Source organism: Oncorhynchus masou, chromosome 13 (assembly GCF_036934945.1).
Source record: "Oncorhynchus masou masou isolate Uvic2021 chromosome 13, UVic_Omas_1.1, whole genome shotgun sequence".
Lineage (NCBI taxonomy): Eukaryota > Metazoa > Chordata > Actinopteri > Salmoniformes > Salmonidae > Oncorhynchus > Oncorhynchus masou.
In genome coordinates, this window is record NC_088224.1 from 29,399,287 (window position 1) to 29,417,717 (window position 18,431).

Consider the following 18,431-nt stretch of genomic DNA (forward strand, 5'->3'; position numbering starts at 1 on the left):
TCAAACTAGACATAGTACACCCCTGACCCTAACCCCTTTCCTAGCTAATGCTAGCCACAAACGCTAACGCAACAAGACGTATGAAACTGTACTACCGATATTCCTCCACCAGACCATTCGTAACATATCATATAAAATGGAGGGACACAAGAAAAAACATAATATAATGTGAATGGGTGTGAGACACCGTTGGCTCTACAAATCATCCCATGGTTTTTACAAATTGGGACACATATTTGCTACCATGTTCATTTTTATTGATTTGTGTTGTTTTAATCAATAATCTGAGACAGGCTTCTTGTAAAACATCTTGGCTTGCTGTTCGTTCATCAATGCATTTTTACAATAGATGCTCATCTATCTTAAACTATAAACTATAAGGATTACTGCATGACCACTGCAAGGTTAACCATGATGGACTCAAGTATGAATACCACAAATACCTTACAGTCTCTGGCAATACATTGAATACAAGCAAACATGCATCTTTTTTTATTAATGTTACAGAAATGTTCCAATATTTTATCGTTTTTAAAGTAGTTCCATATCAATTTATATTAATTCATTAAAAAATGAGCTGCAATATCCAAAGCACGGCAGAAGAAGTGATAGAAAAAACATAGGAAACACTTTGTTTGGATGAGATAGTCAATCTGTAGGCTAAAGACAAGCTGTTGAAATGCTGCTGATTGTCTACAGATAGTTTGTTGAACATCTGTAGATGAACTCTTATATAAAGTGTTACCAAAATATAAGTATAAAACACAGGAACAACAGATTGTGAACAAAGAAGATAGGAGATTCAACACAAAGAGTTATTCACATAAAGAGAGTACAGAAAGGTACAATGCTGACAGCGGGTTTCGAGAAAAAGTATGCAGGAGTTAGTCAATCAAAATAACATCCATTATTCTATAGCAACAAGAGGCAACAAGGCTATAGTAGGCTATTAGCAACCATTCCTGTTGATGTGGCCATTTTCTAACTTGTGACATTAGCACGCTTTTTTTTTTCAGTTTGATGTACTGTTACCTTTATGGTCCCACTGTGTATTAAAGGGTGTTAAAACCATACTTAGATGGCCATTATATTGCCATGTACAGTTCATTTACGGAAGGTGTGAACATTGTTACAGGGTAGGAAAGCACTTAAATATCTCTACCCGGTAGATTTGTGCTTGTTTGCAAAGCTAATGCATGTCAACATGTCAATATCATATCTGTAATACATAACGATGTGTAGGCTGTTCAGAATTTTAATACACTATCTTCCTTGTTGCTACCACGTAAATACATGATGTTAGAAATCGCATATAAGGTGGGTCTCAGGAATACTGACAAAAGCGACGAGAACATAAACCAGAAATTGATTCAGCTGTAAATAATTCAGTAGTCTGTGTTCTTAGTGCTGAAGCATTTTTTACTCACTGCCATGAAATATACTGCAAATAAGACCAGGTATAAAATAGTCTCAGTCTATAATTAAATTTTTACAATTTAAGTCGGACTGAATCAGTTCCTTTCTTATTATTTTTTTAGCATTTAGGGCTCGCCTCAGCAGTAGACTATGTGATCAATTATCACTATGAAAATATCATAAAGTTATCATAAAGAAAACATACAGAATCACATACACCAGTTGTTTCACCTATAACTGAAACAGTTAGCGAACTTTGACCTCAGAACAGCCTCAATTTGTCTCTACAAGGTGTCAAAAGTGTTCCACTGGGATGCTGGCACATTTTGACTCCAATGCTTCCCACAGTTGTCACGTTGGCTGGATGTCCTTTGAGCGGTGGAACATTCTTGTTGCACACAGGGAACTGTTGAGCATGAAAAACTCAGCAGCGATGCAGTACTTGACATACTCAAACCGGTGCGCCTGGCACCTACCATACCTCGTTCAAAGGCACTTAAATCTTTTGTCTTGCCCATTCACTTTCTGAATGGCACACATACACAATCCATGTCACAATTGTCTCAAGGCTTAAAATCCTTCTTTAACCTGTCTCCTCCCCTTCATTTACACTGATTGAAGTGGATTTAACAAGTGACAACAATAAGGGATCATAGCATTCACCTGGGCAGTCTATGTCATGGAAAGAGCAGGCGTTCTTAATGTTTTGTATACTACCAAGTCATGTTAAGTGATTTTAGTTTTGAACTGACTTTTGTTTTGGCAGCTGTTGTATCCTTCTGACTTCAGTATGTCCATAGACATACAGATACACATCATTAGAAATATCTAACCATAGTAGTTACATGTAATCTACAGATGGAGGATCTTAATTTGAGCCAGTTGGCTACAACAGGAAAATAATCATGCAGCAATAGGAAAGGGAAATGATTATGTGGCTTATAATTCATGGTAATTCTTGTAGGAGGTGATACATTTTTCTTAAGTTAAGTTTGAAATTTCAAATAGGAAATTACAAACTTCGGGAAGCCTTTTTCAAAACTCAAATACTGTACAAGTTTCCATTTCCTACTGTGCAGAAAAATTCACAGCAGCAATTAAGATCCTACACCTGTAAGAATGAAGTCGACATAATCAGTAATTAAATTATATTTGATTTCTTAGTCTGTGCTAGCTAGTATCATTTGGCTAAATGATTCACAAAAATTCCGTCATCATTTTGGAGTTTGTCACAGTGGTTTGTGACATAGCATCATGTCCAAGGTCATTCAAAACTATAACTGCATCTGAAATGGTACCCTAATCCCTGCATAGTGCACCACTTGGTCAAATGTAGTGCACTATATGGGGAATACGGTGCCATGTGGGGTGCAATCTATGCCAGGGTTTACAGGCTGGATATTTCCTCAGCATAGATTTTTTGCAAGGTTACCGGGAGAATGTATACCCTATAATAAACTCAAATTATAGCCTATGAAATTGGAAGCTGATTTTCAACTTAATGGCTATCATTGATTGATGCCCTCAAAGTATAATTGAGCGCTACGATCATCTATTTTAGGAATCTTATCATGACTTAATGCCATAGTTAAGTCTCTCTAATCTGCCATAGATTTATTTAGACAGATGACACAATGTTTCTCTCCAACTGCACAGTTTCATAGAGCCTGCGTGCCAAATTGCTCCCTATTCCCTATAGTGCACTACATTCTTATAAGAAAAAGGTTCCAAAAGGGTTCTTTGGCTGTCCCAAAAATGTAGAACCCTTTTGGGTTCCATATATAGAACCCTCTATGGAAAGGGTTCGACGTGGTACCGAAAATGGTTATTTAAAGGGTTCTACTTTGGGGACAGCTAAAGAACCCTTCGTAGGTTTTAGATATCACCTTTTTTTCCTAAGAGTGTACTTTTGACCAGAGCAGAATGGACCTACTGTGTGTTCAAAAGTAGTGCACTATATAGAGAATAGGATGCCTTTTCAATGTATCCTTATTTAAGCATAGTTTAATCTGTCATAGATTTTATTTGACAGATGACACAATGTTTTTCTCCAATTACACAGTAACACAGATAGTGAGTCCTATTCAAATCTCACTTGGTTCAGCTATATAAATGCTCAGTGATTCTCAAGAGGTTTGTGGTTTCGGTTTCACAAGCCGCCATACTCTTCCAGTTTAAAGTTGTTGTGCTGTACACAGTGAGTGTTCTGCAGTTGTTGTTCATTTTTCACATTCATCAGAGTAGTAATGCATTCACAAAGAGTGTAGATCATGATTGGACCATGCAGCCCCAGCGTCTTCCGTCTGCTCCTCCAACCTCAATCAGTGGTCTATAACTATTTAGTTATTCCTCTCAGTGGTCCCTTCCACCTCTCTGCTCCTCTCTGCTCCAACCGATAAAACCTACCCATGAAAGTAGGCTTGGAGCCGACAGCCAAGGTGTCGTTGGAAAGGAAATGCTATGGTACAGTAGATTGAACCCTCCTGGATTCTCAGCTATAGGGCCCAAGCAGGTACAGAGCTCTGTGGTAGATTTTAATTTAGAAATGTTCCATGTTGCGAATGTCATAAAATATAAAATATTCAATTCATATCAGGAGTGTTGTAATATTATCTCACTTTGACAACAACGGCGGTGTCGGAGCGTATTGTCAGTCAGTAGGCAATTCTCTACGCAATGTTTTTATTTACAGTATATAGTATAAAAAAATTATGTTGGCTACAGAATCACATAGCTATCAGCCCCATTTTCCCATGTTGATTCTGTGTCTCGTGTCCTAGTGCTTTGCACTAACTAAAGTATGCTTTCATCCATCATCCAACCTGTCAAAAATAATCTGTAGTTTCTTCTTCTACATGTGAAATGTCACTGTTTTTCCTTTTGTTTTGAAATAGATGAGTAAGTGGAAAATAATGTTCTGTTTTTCCCATGAGATCTTAATTTAACTCCATGGAAGTAGAGTTAAGTGTGATTCTTAGAATATGCCTCAGCAATCTTTAAAGTTCCTCATCAATGTAAGTTTACAGGTGCTTGCTTCCCAGGGAATAGAAAGAAGATCAACCAAGGCAATGCATTCGGAAAGTATTCAGACCCCTTGACTTTTCCACATTTTGTTAAAGCCTTTTTCTAAAATGTGTAAAAATATTTTTTTGGTCCTCATCAATCTACACACAATACCCCATAATGACAAAGCGAAAACAGGTTTTTTGATATTTTTTGCAAATGTATTAAAATTAAAAAACAGAAAAATGTTATTTACATAAGTATTCAGACCCTTTGTACTCAGACCCTTTCCATTGATCATCATGGAGATGTTTTTACAACTTTATTGGAGTCCACTTGTGGTAAATTCAGTTGATTGGACATGATTTGGAAAGGAACACACCTGTCTGTATAAGGTCACACAGTTGACAGTGCATGTCAGAGAGTCCAAGCCATGAGGTCAAAGGAATTGTCCGTAGAGCTCCGAGACAGGATTGTGTTGAGGCAAAGATCTGGGGAAGGGTACCAAAACATGTTTGCAGCATTGGAGGTCCCCAAGAACAGAGTGGCCTCCATCATTCTTAAATGGAATATGTTTGGAACAATCAAGACTATTCTTAGAGCTGGCTGGCCGCCCGGCCGAACTGTACAATTGGGGGAGAAGGGCCTTAATCAGGGAGGTCAACAAGAACCCGATGGTTACTCTGGCAGAGGTCCAGACATCCTAGGAGATAGGAGAACCTTCCAGAAGGACAACCATCTCTGCAGCACTCCACCAATCAGGCCTTTATGGTAGAGTGGCCAGACGGAAGCCACTCGAGTAAAAGGCACATGACAGCCAGCTTGGAGTTTCCAAAAGACACCTAAAGAACTCTGAGACCGTGAGAAACAAGATTTGGTGAAGATTCACCTTCCATCAGGACAACGGCCCTAACCACAGAGCCAAGACAACGCAGGACTGGTTTTGGGACAAGTCTCTGAATGTCCTTGAGTGGCCCAACCAGAGTCCAGACTTAAACCCGATCAAACATCTCTGGAGAGACCTGAAAATAACTGTGCAGTGACGCTCCCCATCCAACCTAACAGAGCTTGAGAGGATCTGCAGAGAAGAAGGGGAGAAACACCCCAAATGCAGATGTGCCAAGCTTGTAGCATCATACCCAAGAAGACTTGAGGCTGTAATTGAATACATTTTGGAATAAGGCAGTAACGTAACAAAATGTAGAAAAGGGGTCTGAATAGTTGCAGAATGCACTGTGTCTACTCATTTGGTGGTTTCCCTTACCCTGTTGCCTATATTTTCAAAACATCCCCAGTCCCATATTTGTGCCGCTTGTCCTCATTCACAAACAAGGATGACTAATTGATGAAACCATGTGGCATTCTTTGGACCACTGTCCTTGACAACATCCTGTGTATTCTCTCTGCAGCTAGACATCCATTTGTCACAAACCAGAAATGAGCTACTCAAAAGCTCTGGCACCGTCACAGATTGTCTCTGGATAGCGGAAAACGATTTATGGTGAAACATTTAATCTGTCTTCTTCTGAGTAACAGTAAAGAACATTCCTAAATCTCACTGGGAGGAATATCAATTATGTGGTCCAAAAAAAAACCTATGGTGTGGTTTGGACCCCCCTTTACTGACAACTCTGTGAGTCTCACTAAATCATTGCTTATCCTGTCAGAACTCTGTTGTGGAGATCTGGGTGACCTCTGACTGCAAGTCTTGCTGGGCCCTCCTGGATTGAGAACCAGAACCACAAGGGATCTGGTCCATGCCTAGTCATACAGGCTTCCTTTCCTTCCCAGCTACAGTCGGAGTGCAGACGGACACGGGCTCCCGGTTGGCGTTCCGACCCCTGTTGAGGGAGTTGCGTTCCACGCGGGTCCGGCAGGGCAGGCAGAAGTCCCGGAAGCACCTCTTGAAGTTCTCGTCCAGGAAAGCGTAGAGAACAGGGTTGAGACTACTGTTCATGTAGCCCAGCGCAATGCAGAGGTGCCAACTGGCTTTCACGTAGGGGTTCCTGTTAATAATAAACAATGATAAATGATGTATAATTCATTTTAGTTTATGCCCTTTTTCCAAGTAATTTGACCTAATAAAATAAACAAGATTAATAAAAAAGCAATACACAGTAAAATTAACAAGAAAATGAAAGTCCACAAAACATAAATTCTTACGTAGAGTTGATCTCCACCAGGGTCTTGACGATGATGAAGATGTGGATGGGTGTCCAGCAGATGATGAAGGCTGCGACGATTACGAGGACCATGCGGGTGATGCGGCGCATGTTGCGATCCTTCTCCTTAGAGCCGGAGAGCAGGCGGACACTGCGCAGACGCAGTATCATCAGACCATAGCAGATGGTGATGACCATGACCGGGACGATGAAGGCAAAGATGAACACGCAGATCTTAGTGACCGTGTCCCAGTACCAGTCAGGGTCGGGGAACTTCAGAGTGCACATAGTCTGACCTAGGATGAGAGGGGTGAAGGGATGGAGAGAAGGGTGAAGAGGCGGAGAGAGGGGTGAAAGGCGGCGAGAGGGGTGAAGGGGAGGAGAGAGGGGTGAAGGGGAGGAGAGAGGGGTGAAGAGGCGGAGAGAGGGGTGAAAGGCGGCGAGAGGGGTGAAGGGGAGGAGAGAGGGGTGAAGGGATGGAGAGAAGGGTGAAGAGGCGGAGAGAGGGGTGAAAGGCGGCGAGAGGGGTGAAGGGGAGGAGAGAGGGGTGAAGGGATGGAGAGAAAGGTGAAGAGGCGGAGAGAGGGGTGAAAGGCGGCGAGAGGGGTGAAGGGGAGGAGAGAGGGGTGAAGGGGAGGAGAGAGGGGTGAAGAGGTGGAGAGAGGGGTTTTGACCGTAGATTTAACATACTGTAAATTTGCAGCAAGAGGGACTTAATCCCCTTCTTTAATTAACCTGTTGTGCCTATACGTTTCCCAGCGGGACTACACCCCCCCCCGTTCAACTCAAACAGTGGCGCAGGGAATGCAAAAATATTCTTAGAAATATTTAACCTCCAGATATTAACAAGTCCAATACCTCAAATGAAAGATAAACACCTTGTTCATCTACCCAGCGTGTCAGATTTTTTAAATGTTTTACGGCGAAAACACAGCATATATATATGTTAGACCACCACCAAAACAAAGACAAAACAGCCATTTTGTCCAGCAAAAGATCAAATCACAAAAGCAGGATTAAAAAACCGACAGTTCTCGAGAGGAGACTGTAGTAGGTTTATGTTATAGAGATAATTTATATTTTGACCAAAGATTTAATATACTGTACATTTTTGCAGTAAGAGGGATTTATCCCCTTATTTAAGGGGATTAAAAAACAAAGAATTTAACAGACAAATTCCCCAAAACATGTTGAGTTTCAAACGATGAAAACTCCAACATGGGTGAGGCTATACAAGAAATCCTTTTGAAAGAAGTGTAAAAAAATGTGCTCGTTTAACAATGCTGTCTCACCACTGTCTGTCGTTTTAGTCACAGCCATGACCATGATGGGCACTCCGATGGCAGAGGACAGAACCCAGATCAGAACGTTGATGATCTTACCCTTGGCAGGCGTCCTGAACTCCAGGGCTCTCACTGGGTGACACAGAAAATTACGGTTCAATTGCAATATATATTACAGTGACTGCTGGCCTTTTTTTCATTTTATGTGGTGGATTATTGGTTCTAAGCACCCTTTAATTTATTGACGCGAGAGGATAGGAGTTGATCAGGATGAATTCCAAATGGCACCCTATTCTCTATTAAGTGCACTACTTTTAACCAGAGCCTCCCTAGGCTCTGGTTAAAAGTAGTGCACTATAAAGGGAATAGGGTCCCATGTGGAATGCTTCTCTCCCTTTACCTGGGTGGCACACAGCGATGTAGCGGTCCACAGACATCATGGTCAGGGTGAAGATGCTGGTGAACATGTTGTAGTAGTCAATGGCGATGACCACCTTACAGAGGACCTCTCCGAACGCCCAGGTCCCCATCAGGTACTTGGCGCTCTGGAAGGGCAGTGTGCTGGTGGCTAGGGCATCCGCTAGAGCCAGGTTAAAGATGTAGATGTTGGTGGATGTCTTCATCTTGGTGTATCTGTGGACAGAGGCAGATGAATAAAGATAATTGATCTCTTGCTGCGTGTTGAACATGCGTGGAACAGCAAAACATGCTATTCTAATTGTTTTCGGAAACATTTTATTTCATTTCTATCTGAATGAGTGATTAGAGATTGAAGCATTGGTGAGCTACAAATTGCTCTAACCACATAATTCAGTGTATGGTTTTTGTAAAGCATTGACATGATCAGATCATGATCACTGTTTCGAGATGAACATTTTCTTGATAAAATTTCCCACTATGGATCTGTATTAGATCATAACTACTTCTGATTTTCTTTGGTCTATTCCTCTAAAATAATCCAATTTAGAATTTCCGTAACTCCCCCAAAGATAAGGTTTCTTTAGCGTTTATTAATTAGACCTTCTCAAGAGCATGTGATCCGAACTGACTTAAAACAGGGTTAAATGTCAGGAATTGTGAAAAACTGATTTTAAATGAATTTGGCTAAGGTGTATGTAAACTTCCGACTTCAACTGTATATTCTATCTTAACTGACTTTGTCTTCAAAACAGTATTCTTTTAGTCATTGCCCGTGGGTCTGTATGTAAAAGGCTGTAGGGGTACAGACTACATAGTGTTGTCATTTGTTTGCCTAAAAGAGTACAGTGCTTGTCGACTAGATATTTGCACTCCACTGAACGGCTTTGTGGATAAATTAAGTCCATTTAGTCAATGGTCCAGATGTGTGTGTTCACCATAAAAGCTATTGCCTTTCAAAAGCCAAAATGACAACAAAATTAAACCAAACAACACTCAGAATGAAGTAAACAACATTTACTGGAATATGGAAATCAGCTCTGGGCGCTGGTCAGTAGTTGACAGTGACTGTAAGCTCCAAACCTAACTGTTCCCTGTTGCTCAGTAATAAACACATTGTAGCCTGTTAATTTTCCTCTCCTTGGTCGATAAAATGTATAAACAGACACTTGACAGCTCGTACTATGTAAACACTACCAGCTAATTCCTTCTGGGGACTGGGGCTATAATGGAAGTCAGCAAAGAGACCTAGAGCCAGAATTGTGATGACCATCCCATGTTTAGGCATCCCATTTGCGTATAAGACTAATGGTGGGTTAGGGGTGAGAAGGGGTAGGGCTGTCGAGTGCCTGCTACTGAGAGCTGCTGGTCATTTGCTGTTTACTCTTCTGCTCCTACGGCTCCCACAGAAGTGTTAAACCCTACTGACTCTGCACTTGACCTGCTATTCATTTCGGTCAAAATACATCTCATCAAGACACACAGACACGCATGCCAATGTACACATAGACACACACATTGAATTACCAGACGACTGGAGGCTTTAGTCCTCGATCTCGATCAGGGGAGGGTTGCGATTTAATCAGAATTGGTTTCGGAGTTGGAATTGGATAAATGTCCTCCTTTCTGTACTGAATTCTCCCTGTAGTTAAGGAACTAATCAATATGTAGTATGGTAAGACACAGAGCTCAGGGCTCTCAGACGGGGTGGATTTATCTTTCGTTTATCTTGCAGACAAAAGTCTCTTCGCTGTCCTTATTCATGGAGAGATCAACTGAGACGATCAAAATGGCCTATTGCATACATATCATCTCAGTTCCCCGAGACATAATAATATATTTCTATTGATCAGGTGGAGGGCGATCTATTGTATATGCATGACAGATGGTTGAAAGACGTGTCAATCATGGGATACATTTGAATTATTATTAGCCAATGCCCGTCACGTGTTTGGGTCCTTCTCACAGGCATCTCAGCTCCAAAGTAGGCTACAAGTGAAGACAGACACACTGGGAATGCAACTGCATGTGTCCTTCTTACTGAATTCTGAGGTGCATATTGAAGATCTTAGAACTGTCTAAATGTACATTTCGCCAGCCAACAAGATGAGTATGTCTGACAAACAGCAAAAACACTATCCTTCAGGTATGTCAATCTAAAATGCCCCATAGTACATTCAGTTTACCTAACCTATTGGTCAACTTGTCCTTCTGTGTGAGAAAAACATATTCCATACGTACTCTGGGACAGTTGTGGGATGCGATAGATCCCCAAATTAATATAAACACTCACATCAAAAAAACTTTTAGGCTAATGCAACAGAGAGGCTTTTTCTTCACATTGTAAGAGCATCAATACGCAAACAGCAGTAGGCTATAAATCCGAGTCAGAGCCAGATTAAAACTATTGCCAGGAGTTTCTGGTGCTCAGATGCGTTCTGAGGCACAATATAGCAGGATACAGACATTTGTATTGTTCTCGATGGGAGGTTTCTTTCTCCGTCTGTTAGAACCCTTTGATTCAGCATAACTTCATCTATGAATCTGTCTGTGCTTCCTAGCTCCATTGTCAGCAGTGTCTCATATTTAGCATATTTATAAAACAACAGTGAATCAGAGGCCGTTGTTATACCCCTTGGATGAGTTTGCTATCTGCATATGTAGAATCATCATCGCCAGCCCTAAACTGGCGTGATCGGGATTACACTCATACACTACTCCCTCCACACACATGCACACACACACGCACACCTCTCCTTCACCACCAAGTCCCTTCTGATGTTAACTGTCCAAACCATGGCCTACTTCCCTCTGCCTTGAGCCAATGTTACAGGAGCCATGGCTTACATATGATGCACACGCACACTCTTGCACACACGCACACTGAGACGGAGATGCGACGAGAGACGCATCGAGTGGGTGGCCTCTGGGCTCTGTGGGTAGATGTTGATGAAGTGGCTAGAGAAGGAGAGAAGACGTGGGTGGGTGGTGGGGGAAGAGCCATGATGTCATATGCACGGTGTCACACAAACAGGAGCTGAAACACACCAGTACTGGCAGGATGGTAAAAGGCTACGGTGTTCTGTACAGACCTGTACGGTACAGTCGGTTCAGGGAACTGGCTTGGATATTTTTACGGGGGTTGCAGCTGCCAACCCGAAGCATTTTCTCAGCAGGTTACAGCATTAAGGCAGGATTCATCACAACGTGCTATGTTGATGACAGCTGTGCATTAATCACAGAAAAGGAGGGAGAAGATGAGCTTTGATATTTGCCCACAGTGCCCACTTTGTCAATGCTATCCTTTTAACTGGTTGTGGACCTGTAGTAGTTAGCTAATGTCACAAGTTTATAGGGGTGTTTTTGTATGTCCACCCTCCCTGTTGGAAGCTTGAAAAAAAAACGTGGGATATTTGTTCCAACGTCGTATTACAGTTTTTTCCAACTGCTTAAACACGTTTTCAAAACGGTCTCCTTTTGACAAAACTCTACACACAATTCCTAAAACTGCACACACAAAATGCAAAATGCCTCACATCTCCTTCAAAATGTAACACTGCATTCAAAATGCCATAAACACATGTCAGAAAGAATGGCAAACAATGCTTTCAAATGGCAAACACTGCTTTCATAATAGTAAATTTTTGGATATACCATGTAAACACTGCTGTTCTAAATCTAAAGCTCTTTGGTCTTTCATAGGCTTATATCTACATTTCAATACAATGTTCTACAGTGAAAGTAATTTGCTGAGAGGGGTAACAAGTACACTGTAAACACCAATGCAATGTAGAAACAAAAAATATTTATTAGGCCAAACATTACTCTTGTATACAGTAGCATACAACAAAACCATAAACATATGTAAACCAAAAATATATTCTTTAGTATACAGTGAAGAACACAATTGTGTGTGTGGGGTCCCGGGGGGCAGTCCAGGAATTGGTAGGGGAGGGGGGAGTAGTCACCAGTGCTAAGCTACGCTTCATCTCTTCTCCGGCCTGGGTCTGGCCACAATACTTTGTCCACATCACAAGATACGTTTTCGAGGGAAGTATCTCATAGCATGGCGTATCCAACCTTGGACAGAGGTAACCTCTATGTCCCCACACGCGCGCGCGTGTGTTAGATTTACTGCTGCAGGGAACAGAGGGTCATTTTAAAAATGCCAGTCAGTGGCCTTGGTTCCAGGAGAAACGGGATGGAGATGGAACGCTTCCTTCTCTTGACGCTGGTGAATATTGATTACTGCCTTATTGATCACAGCTTCATCGGACCACAGGCATCATTTTGTATGTTAGACACGTACACCCGGAGTCATTGATCACACTCTGTCCCCACTAGCTAATCACTCGTCCCAATATTGACCTTGTTCGCTGGGCTCCAGTCCACAGTGTTTAACTTTCAGACAGTTTAAAAGGCAGCACAACATGAAAATACATCTTGCTGCTGTAACGGAAGTGGTATAGTGACACATTCTTTCTTGATAACTAACCTTGCCTCAGATGAGTTGAGGAAGAGTTGTGTTTGCTTCATGACTTATTACTGAGGGTTTAGCTCAGAAGGCTAACAGAGTCGTGTGGTTCTATGGAGACGCAGACTCGAACCCGAGTTAGTCACACTGCTTGTAGACATCCTCTGTGAGTACACACTCTGTTGTGAGGGTGTTTCAATCAGCCAGTTTACTACGAATTGGAGACATTAGCATTTAGACCTGGGGATTGTTGGGCCAAAATATGATCTGAGTGGTAGCCAAACAAATATACATTATGTATTTAGAAATATAGAAGGTAAACAATAGCTTTTTAGTAAGCAATCAAAAAAACACACTTCAAAAAATCTAATTGTAGCCATATAACACATAACACATTCTGGTTACCAGTAAAGACGTATATTAAAGATTGAACAGTTGTGGCACAGAAACGGCAACCATCTTTCTATGTTTATGAGGCTAATAACTTGAATATGTTTCAAATGACTTGAATATAGGAAAGGTGTAACAATTTGTCTTTGCAGCAGGAAGTCTGATCTGTCATAATCTCTCCCCCACTGTTTTATCCATACTCTGCGGCAGTGCTCTCTACCCCTCATCTCTTCCCACCACCTCCCTGACCAAACACACACTACTCATCCCAGAGCTCTCGCTGTGTTCTTCAAGCTGACGGGACAGAAGTAGAACACACGCACTCTACCGAGTAAGAGAGGAGACATGCAGCAAGACACGGCAGCTGGTGTTGACTCACACCCATCCTAAAAAACACCCCAATAAAGCTTCCACTCCCCTGGGTACAATATTTCAGGCTGGAATTGATCATCTTTGTGTGTTTGAGTAAACACTTCTCTAAAGAAAGGAGTTCAACCTAATCAGAGCTATACGATGGCAGTTTATGGTGTACACCAGAGTTTGAAGGTAATCTTACTCAAGTTTATGGGATGATTCGCCACAGTTTTGGAGTGAGCTTTCCCCCTGAGACTAATGCTCTACGTATGGATAAACCAAGCACACCACCTACTGTAGTACCCCAGCTACACAACTCAAGCAAGATCTTTTATCAACTGCACCCCCACACATTCGTAACATTAGCCATTACAGTTTTTAACAATTGCTAACAAGCGTTTACCTATAACTCTTAACACAGCAACACACCTACATCACACAATTAGCCAAATAGTTCATTTCTGTTCAAAACCACATTTTGTTCATTGAAGAACAAATCTACATTTCAAAATGCATAAAAACTTTCTCTACGTACTTTCTATCAAAACACGCCAAACCCGACTCAATATCTAATCAATTCATGTTTTCTATCCAAGAGGAACATATAGTCAATTATAGCACAACGGCTTTCAAAATACTAACAGTTGATTACATTGCAAAAACTGCATTACTTTTCATGTTTCAGATGTGCCTGCATACAATAGACTAAATTAAATCCATAGTTTTTCATAATTCAGTTTCTTTTTACTGTAAACCACTCCACATTCTTTGGTTGAGTGTCGAATGTGTGCATTTTTGGCATCATACTATCTAAAAGTGAATGAGTCATCTTTACTTTATAGAATGTACAGTAGAAACAAATAGTATGTGACAGAATTGCTGCAGTAAAAGCTTTATTAGCAACATTAAATTACTGCCAGTAATCAACAACACATCCAACATACATGACCTTTGGATCAACAACACATTCAACATACATGGCTTTTGGTTCAACAACACATTCAACATACATTACCTTTGGTTCAACAACACATCCAACATACATGACATTTGGATCAATAACACATCCAACATACATGACCTTTGGTTCAACAACACATCCAACATACATGGCCTTTGGTTCAACAACACATCCAACATACATGACCTTTGGTTCAACAACACATCCAACATACATGGCCTTTGGTTCAACAACACATCCAACATACATGACCTTTGGTTCAACAACACATCCAACATACATGGCCTTTGGTTCAACAACACATCCAACATACATGGCCTTTGGTTCAACAACACATCCAACATACATGACCTTTGGTTCAACAACACATCCAACATACATGACCTTTGGATCAACAACACATCCAACATACATTGACTTTGGTTCAACAACACATCCAACATACATGACCTTTGGTTCAACAACACATCCAGCATATATGGCCTTTGGTTCAACAACACATCCAACATACATGGCCTTTGGTTCAACAACACATCCAACATACATAACCTTTGGTTCAACAACACATCCAACATACATGGCCTTTGGTTCAACAACACATCCAACATACATGGCCTTTGGTTCAACAACACATCCAACATACATGACCTTTGGATCAACAACACATCCAACATACATGGCCTTTGGTTCAACAACACATCCAACATACATGACCTTTGGTTCAACAACACATCCAGCATATATGGCCTTCCGTTCCAAATGTGTAAAAATAAAACACAATTACAATAAAAAAAAGCACCAGAAGGGAAAAAACTCTAAAATGCCCAGTTGTGTTCTAATCTATACCATCTTCAGCATTTGGCCACATGTTCTCGTCCACATCACATCTTATGTCGTCTCTCGCTATGCACCTTGGATAGAAACGCTTGGCCTGCCTTTTCCACCCCTGGCAGTCTTCAGCTGATATGTGTCAGCAGCCGGCATCCATATCCAGGAGGGACATTTGGTCATGTGACCGATGATCATACACTTTCCACCTCAAGGCAGAAAAAAATCCTCAATGGGGTTGAGGAAAGGTGAGTAGGGGGGAGGAAAAGGGAAACCAGTCATGGATGGGATGCAAACCAGTTTGTGATTGCATGTGAATGGTGGAACGCTACATTGTCCCATACATTCACAAATGTCCTCATGTCCCCCCCCACCCTTTCCCTTTCTGCTTCTGGCACCAGTTGTTGGTGGAGGTCATCTATAAACAAAAGCTTGTTGTAGGTTTCAATCTGACATTTCTGCAGGAACAAACCAGCACTCGAGATTGCAGCACACATTGTGATATTTGCTCCTCTCTGACCTGGCATATCAACGGTGACCCTTTTCTCGATGATGTTTCTTCCCCGCCGACGTGTTTTTGCCAGGTTAGGGCTAGACATTCCACTACCGGGACAACTTCCGGTGAACTGGAGGGCGCGCAATTCAAATAATCATACAAATTATGGATATTAAACATTTAGGTAAATATAAGTGTCTTATATCGGTTGAAAGCTTAAATTCTTGTCAATTTAACTGCGCTGTCTGATTTACAGTAGCCAAAGGGAAAGCATGACATGCGATTGTTTGAGGACGCCGCCCCACATCAAAATAGTTTTCCACCCTCACAGTTTTTATAAATTCACAAATAGCGATTAAATATCCACTTACTTTTTAAAAATCTTCCTCTGATTTGTCATCCAAAGGATCCCAGCTATAACATGTAGTGTCATTTTGTTAGATAAAATCCTTCTTTATATCCCAAGAAGTCTGGTTATTTGGCACCATTGATTTGAGTAATCCACTCGTTCAACATGCAGAGAAAGGAATCCGAAAATCTACCCCTAAACTTTGTTTCAACAAGTCAAAATATGTTTCAAATACTCCTCAGATACCCTAAAATGTAATCAAACTATAATATTTCTTATGGAAAGAAGTATGTTCAATAGGAAACCGATTTTAGCAGGTGCGTTCTGTCTTCATCGCTCACACATACACACATTTCCAAGACTGTGTCCCTGTACTAAAACTGATATTTCTTATTTGTTTTGGAAGTTACAAGCCTGAAACCTTGAACATAGACTGCTGAACATAGACTGCCATAGGAAATGCATCCTGGGAGCTAGAATTCAGTATGCCCCTATACCATTGTAAGAGCATCTGCTGTCAAAAAAACAATTTGCGGTTGGTTTTTCTTTGGATTTTCTCCTACCATATCTATTCTGTTATATTCTCCTACATTATTTTAACATTTATACAAACTTCAAAGTGTTTTCCTTCCAATGGTACCAATTACATGCATATCCTGGCATCTTTACTTTGGGCACGTCATTCAGACAGGAAGTGGAGAAAAAAGGGGCCTAGCCCTAAGTTTTTAATGAAATCCTGCCTCGTCTACATAAATGATTTAATGTGGGTTTTGATTAGCCTCCAACCCCTTGACTCTCTGAAACTAATCACACACAGTATGTGTAAATGCTTTTCAGTATGTCCTACTGTATGTACTGTAACCCATGTTTACATGTAGAGTAGCATAGTGTAAAACTCACTATAGAAAAAGACATATTGGATAGACACCATACCTGGATGTATTGGTGCTGGAGTTACTTGACCCACTCACTGTTCCTTTCAAAAGGAACTGTTTTATTCAAACTCTGTATTTGGTCAGAGTCCGAGCAATGGTAGTCAGGCTGATGCTTCCACATTGTTGAATACCAGGTTGTCCTTTACAATTCTGGTCTGAATTTCTCTCAGTTTTACTCCATTGTCAGCAATGAACAATCCTACAATGGCATGCTCTTGGTCTTCACTGAGGAGCTTTCCTCTTCCTGCGAGGGAGGAAGACGTTGCGTCCTTTAGAGGACCAAAAAACAACATATGTATGTGCATTGGGTCTGGTGGCCTACAGTTACTGTGGGACATAGCAACAGTAATGATAGAAGAAGCCCTTGTGAAATGCATTACATACCTGTTGGTTTGTTGAAAATTATGGACGCCACGGTTGACCGTATGAGATTAGGCTGGACTCTTTCACCAGCATCTCTCAGCGATAGATCGTGGTTTATCACATGGTCCGTGGTGGTGGCTCTTACGTCATCAGTGACAACAGCTCTTACTCTCCTTTAAACACCACCACGCATTCTTACTCCTCTCCCCCTACCTCTCCTTCTCCCTTGTCCTGGTCTAACTACTCCTCTGCCTAGTCTAGCTACTCCTCTGCCTGGTCCAACTACTCCTCTCCCTGGTCCAGCTACTCCTCTGCCTGGTCTAACTACTCCTTTCCCTGGTCCAGCTACTCCTCTCCCTGGTCCAACTACTCCTCTCCCTGGTCCAGCTACTCCTCTGCCTGGTCCAACTACTCCTCTGCATGGTCCAACTAATCCTCTCCCTGGTCCAGCTACTCCCCTCACTGGTCCAACTACTCCTCTCCCTGGTCCAACTACCCCTCTCCCTGGTCCAACTACTCCTCTCCCTGGTCCAACTACTCCTGTAATAATGACAATTACAACAATACTGAATGAACACTTTTATTTTAACTTAATATATATAATATAATATACATCAATAAAATCAATTTAGTCTCAAATAAATGTGGTCATCCTGTCTGGGTTGGCGCCCCCCCCTTGGGTTGTGCCGTGGCGGAGATCTTTGTGGGCTATACTCAGCCTTGTCTCAGGATGGTAAGTTGGTGGTTGAAGATATCCCTCTAGTGGTGTGGGGGCTGTGCTTTGGTAAAGTGGGTGGGGTTATATCCTTCCTGTTTGGCCCTGTCTGGGGGTGTCCTCGAATGGGGCCACAGTGTCTCCTGACCCCTCCTGTCTCAGCCTCCAGTATTTATGCTGCAGTAGTTTATGTGTCGGGGGGCTAGGGTCAGTTTGTTATATCTGGAGTACTTCTCCTGTCCTATTCGGTGTTCTGTGTGAATCTAAGTGTGCGTTCTCTAATTC

General features: G+C 41.6%; 1 protein-coding gene across 1 annotated transcript in view; it reads right to left on the bottom strand.

Annotated features, from left to right (window-relative positions):
* Nucleotides 1-235: 235 nt before the first annotated feature.
* LOC135552062 (delta-type opioid receptor-like) overlaps nucleotides 236-18,431 on the bottom strand; it is a 32,152-nt gene continuing 13,956 nt past the window's right edge. Inside the window, exons 2-5 of the mRNA XM_064983439.1 lie at nucleotides 8,265-8,497; nucleotides 7,874-7,996; nucleotides 6,583-6,877; nucleotides 236-6,425 (exon numbers count right to left, since the gene is read on the bottom strand). Of these exons, the coding sequence (XP_064839511.1) occupies nucleotides 6,185-6,425; nucleotides 6,583-6,877; nucleotides 7,874-7,996; nucleotides 8,265-8,497 (892 nt within the window). The 3' untranslated portion in view covers nucleotides 236-6,184. The remainder of the gene's footprint in view (nucleotides 6,426-6,582; nucleotides 6,878-7,873; nucleotides 7,997-8,264; nucleotides 8,498-18,431) is intronic.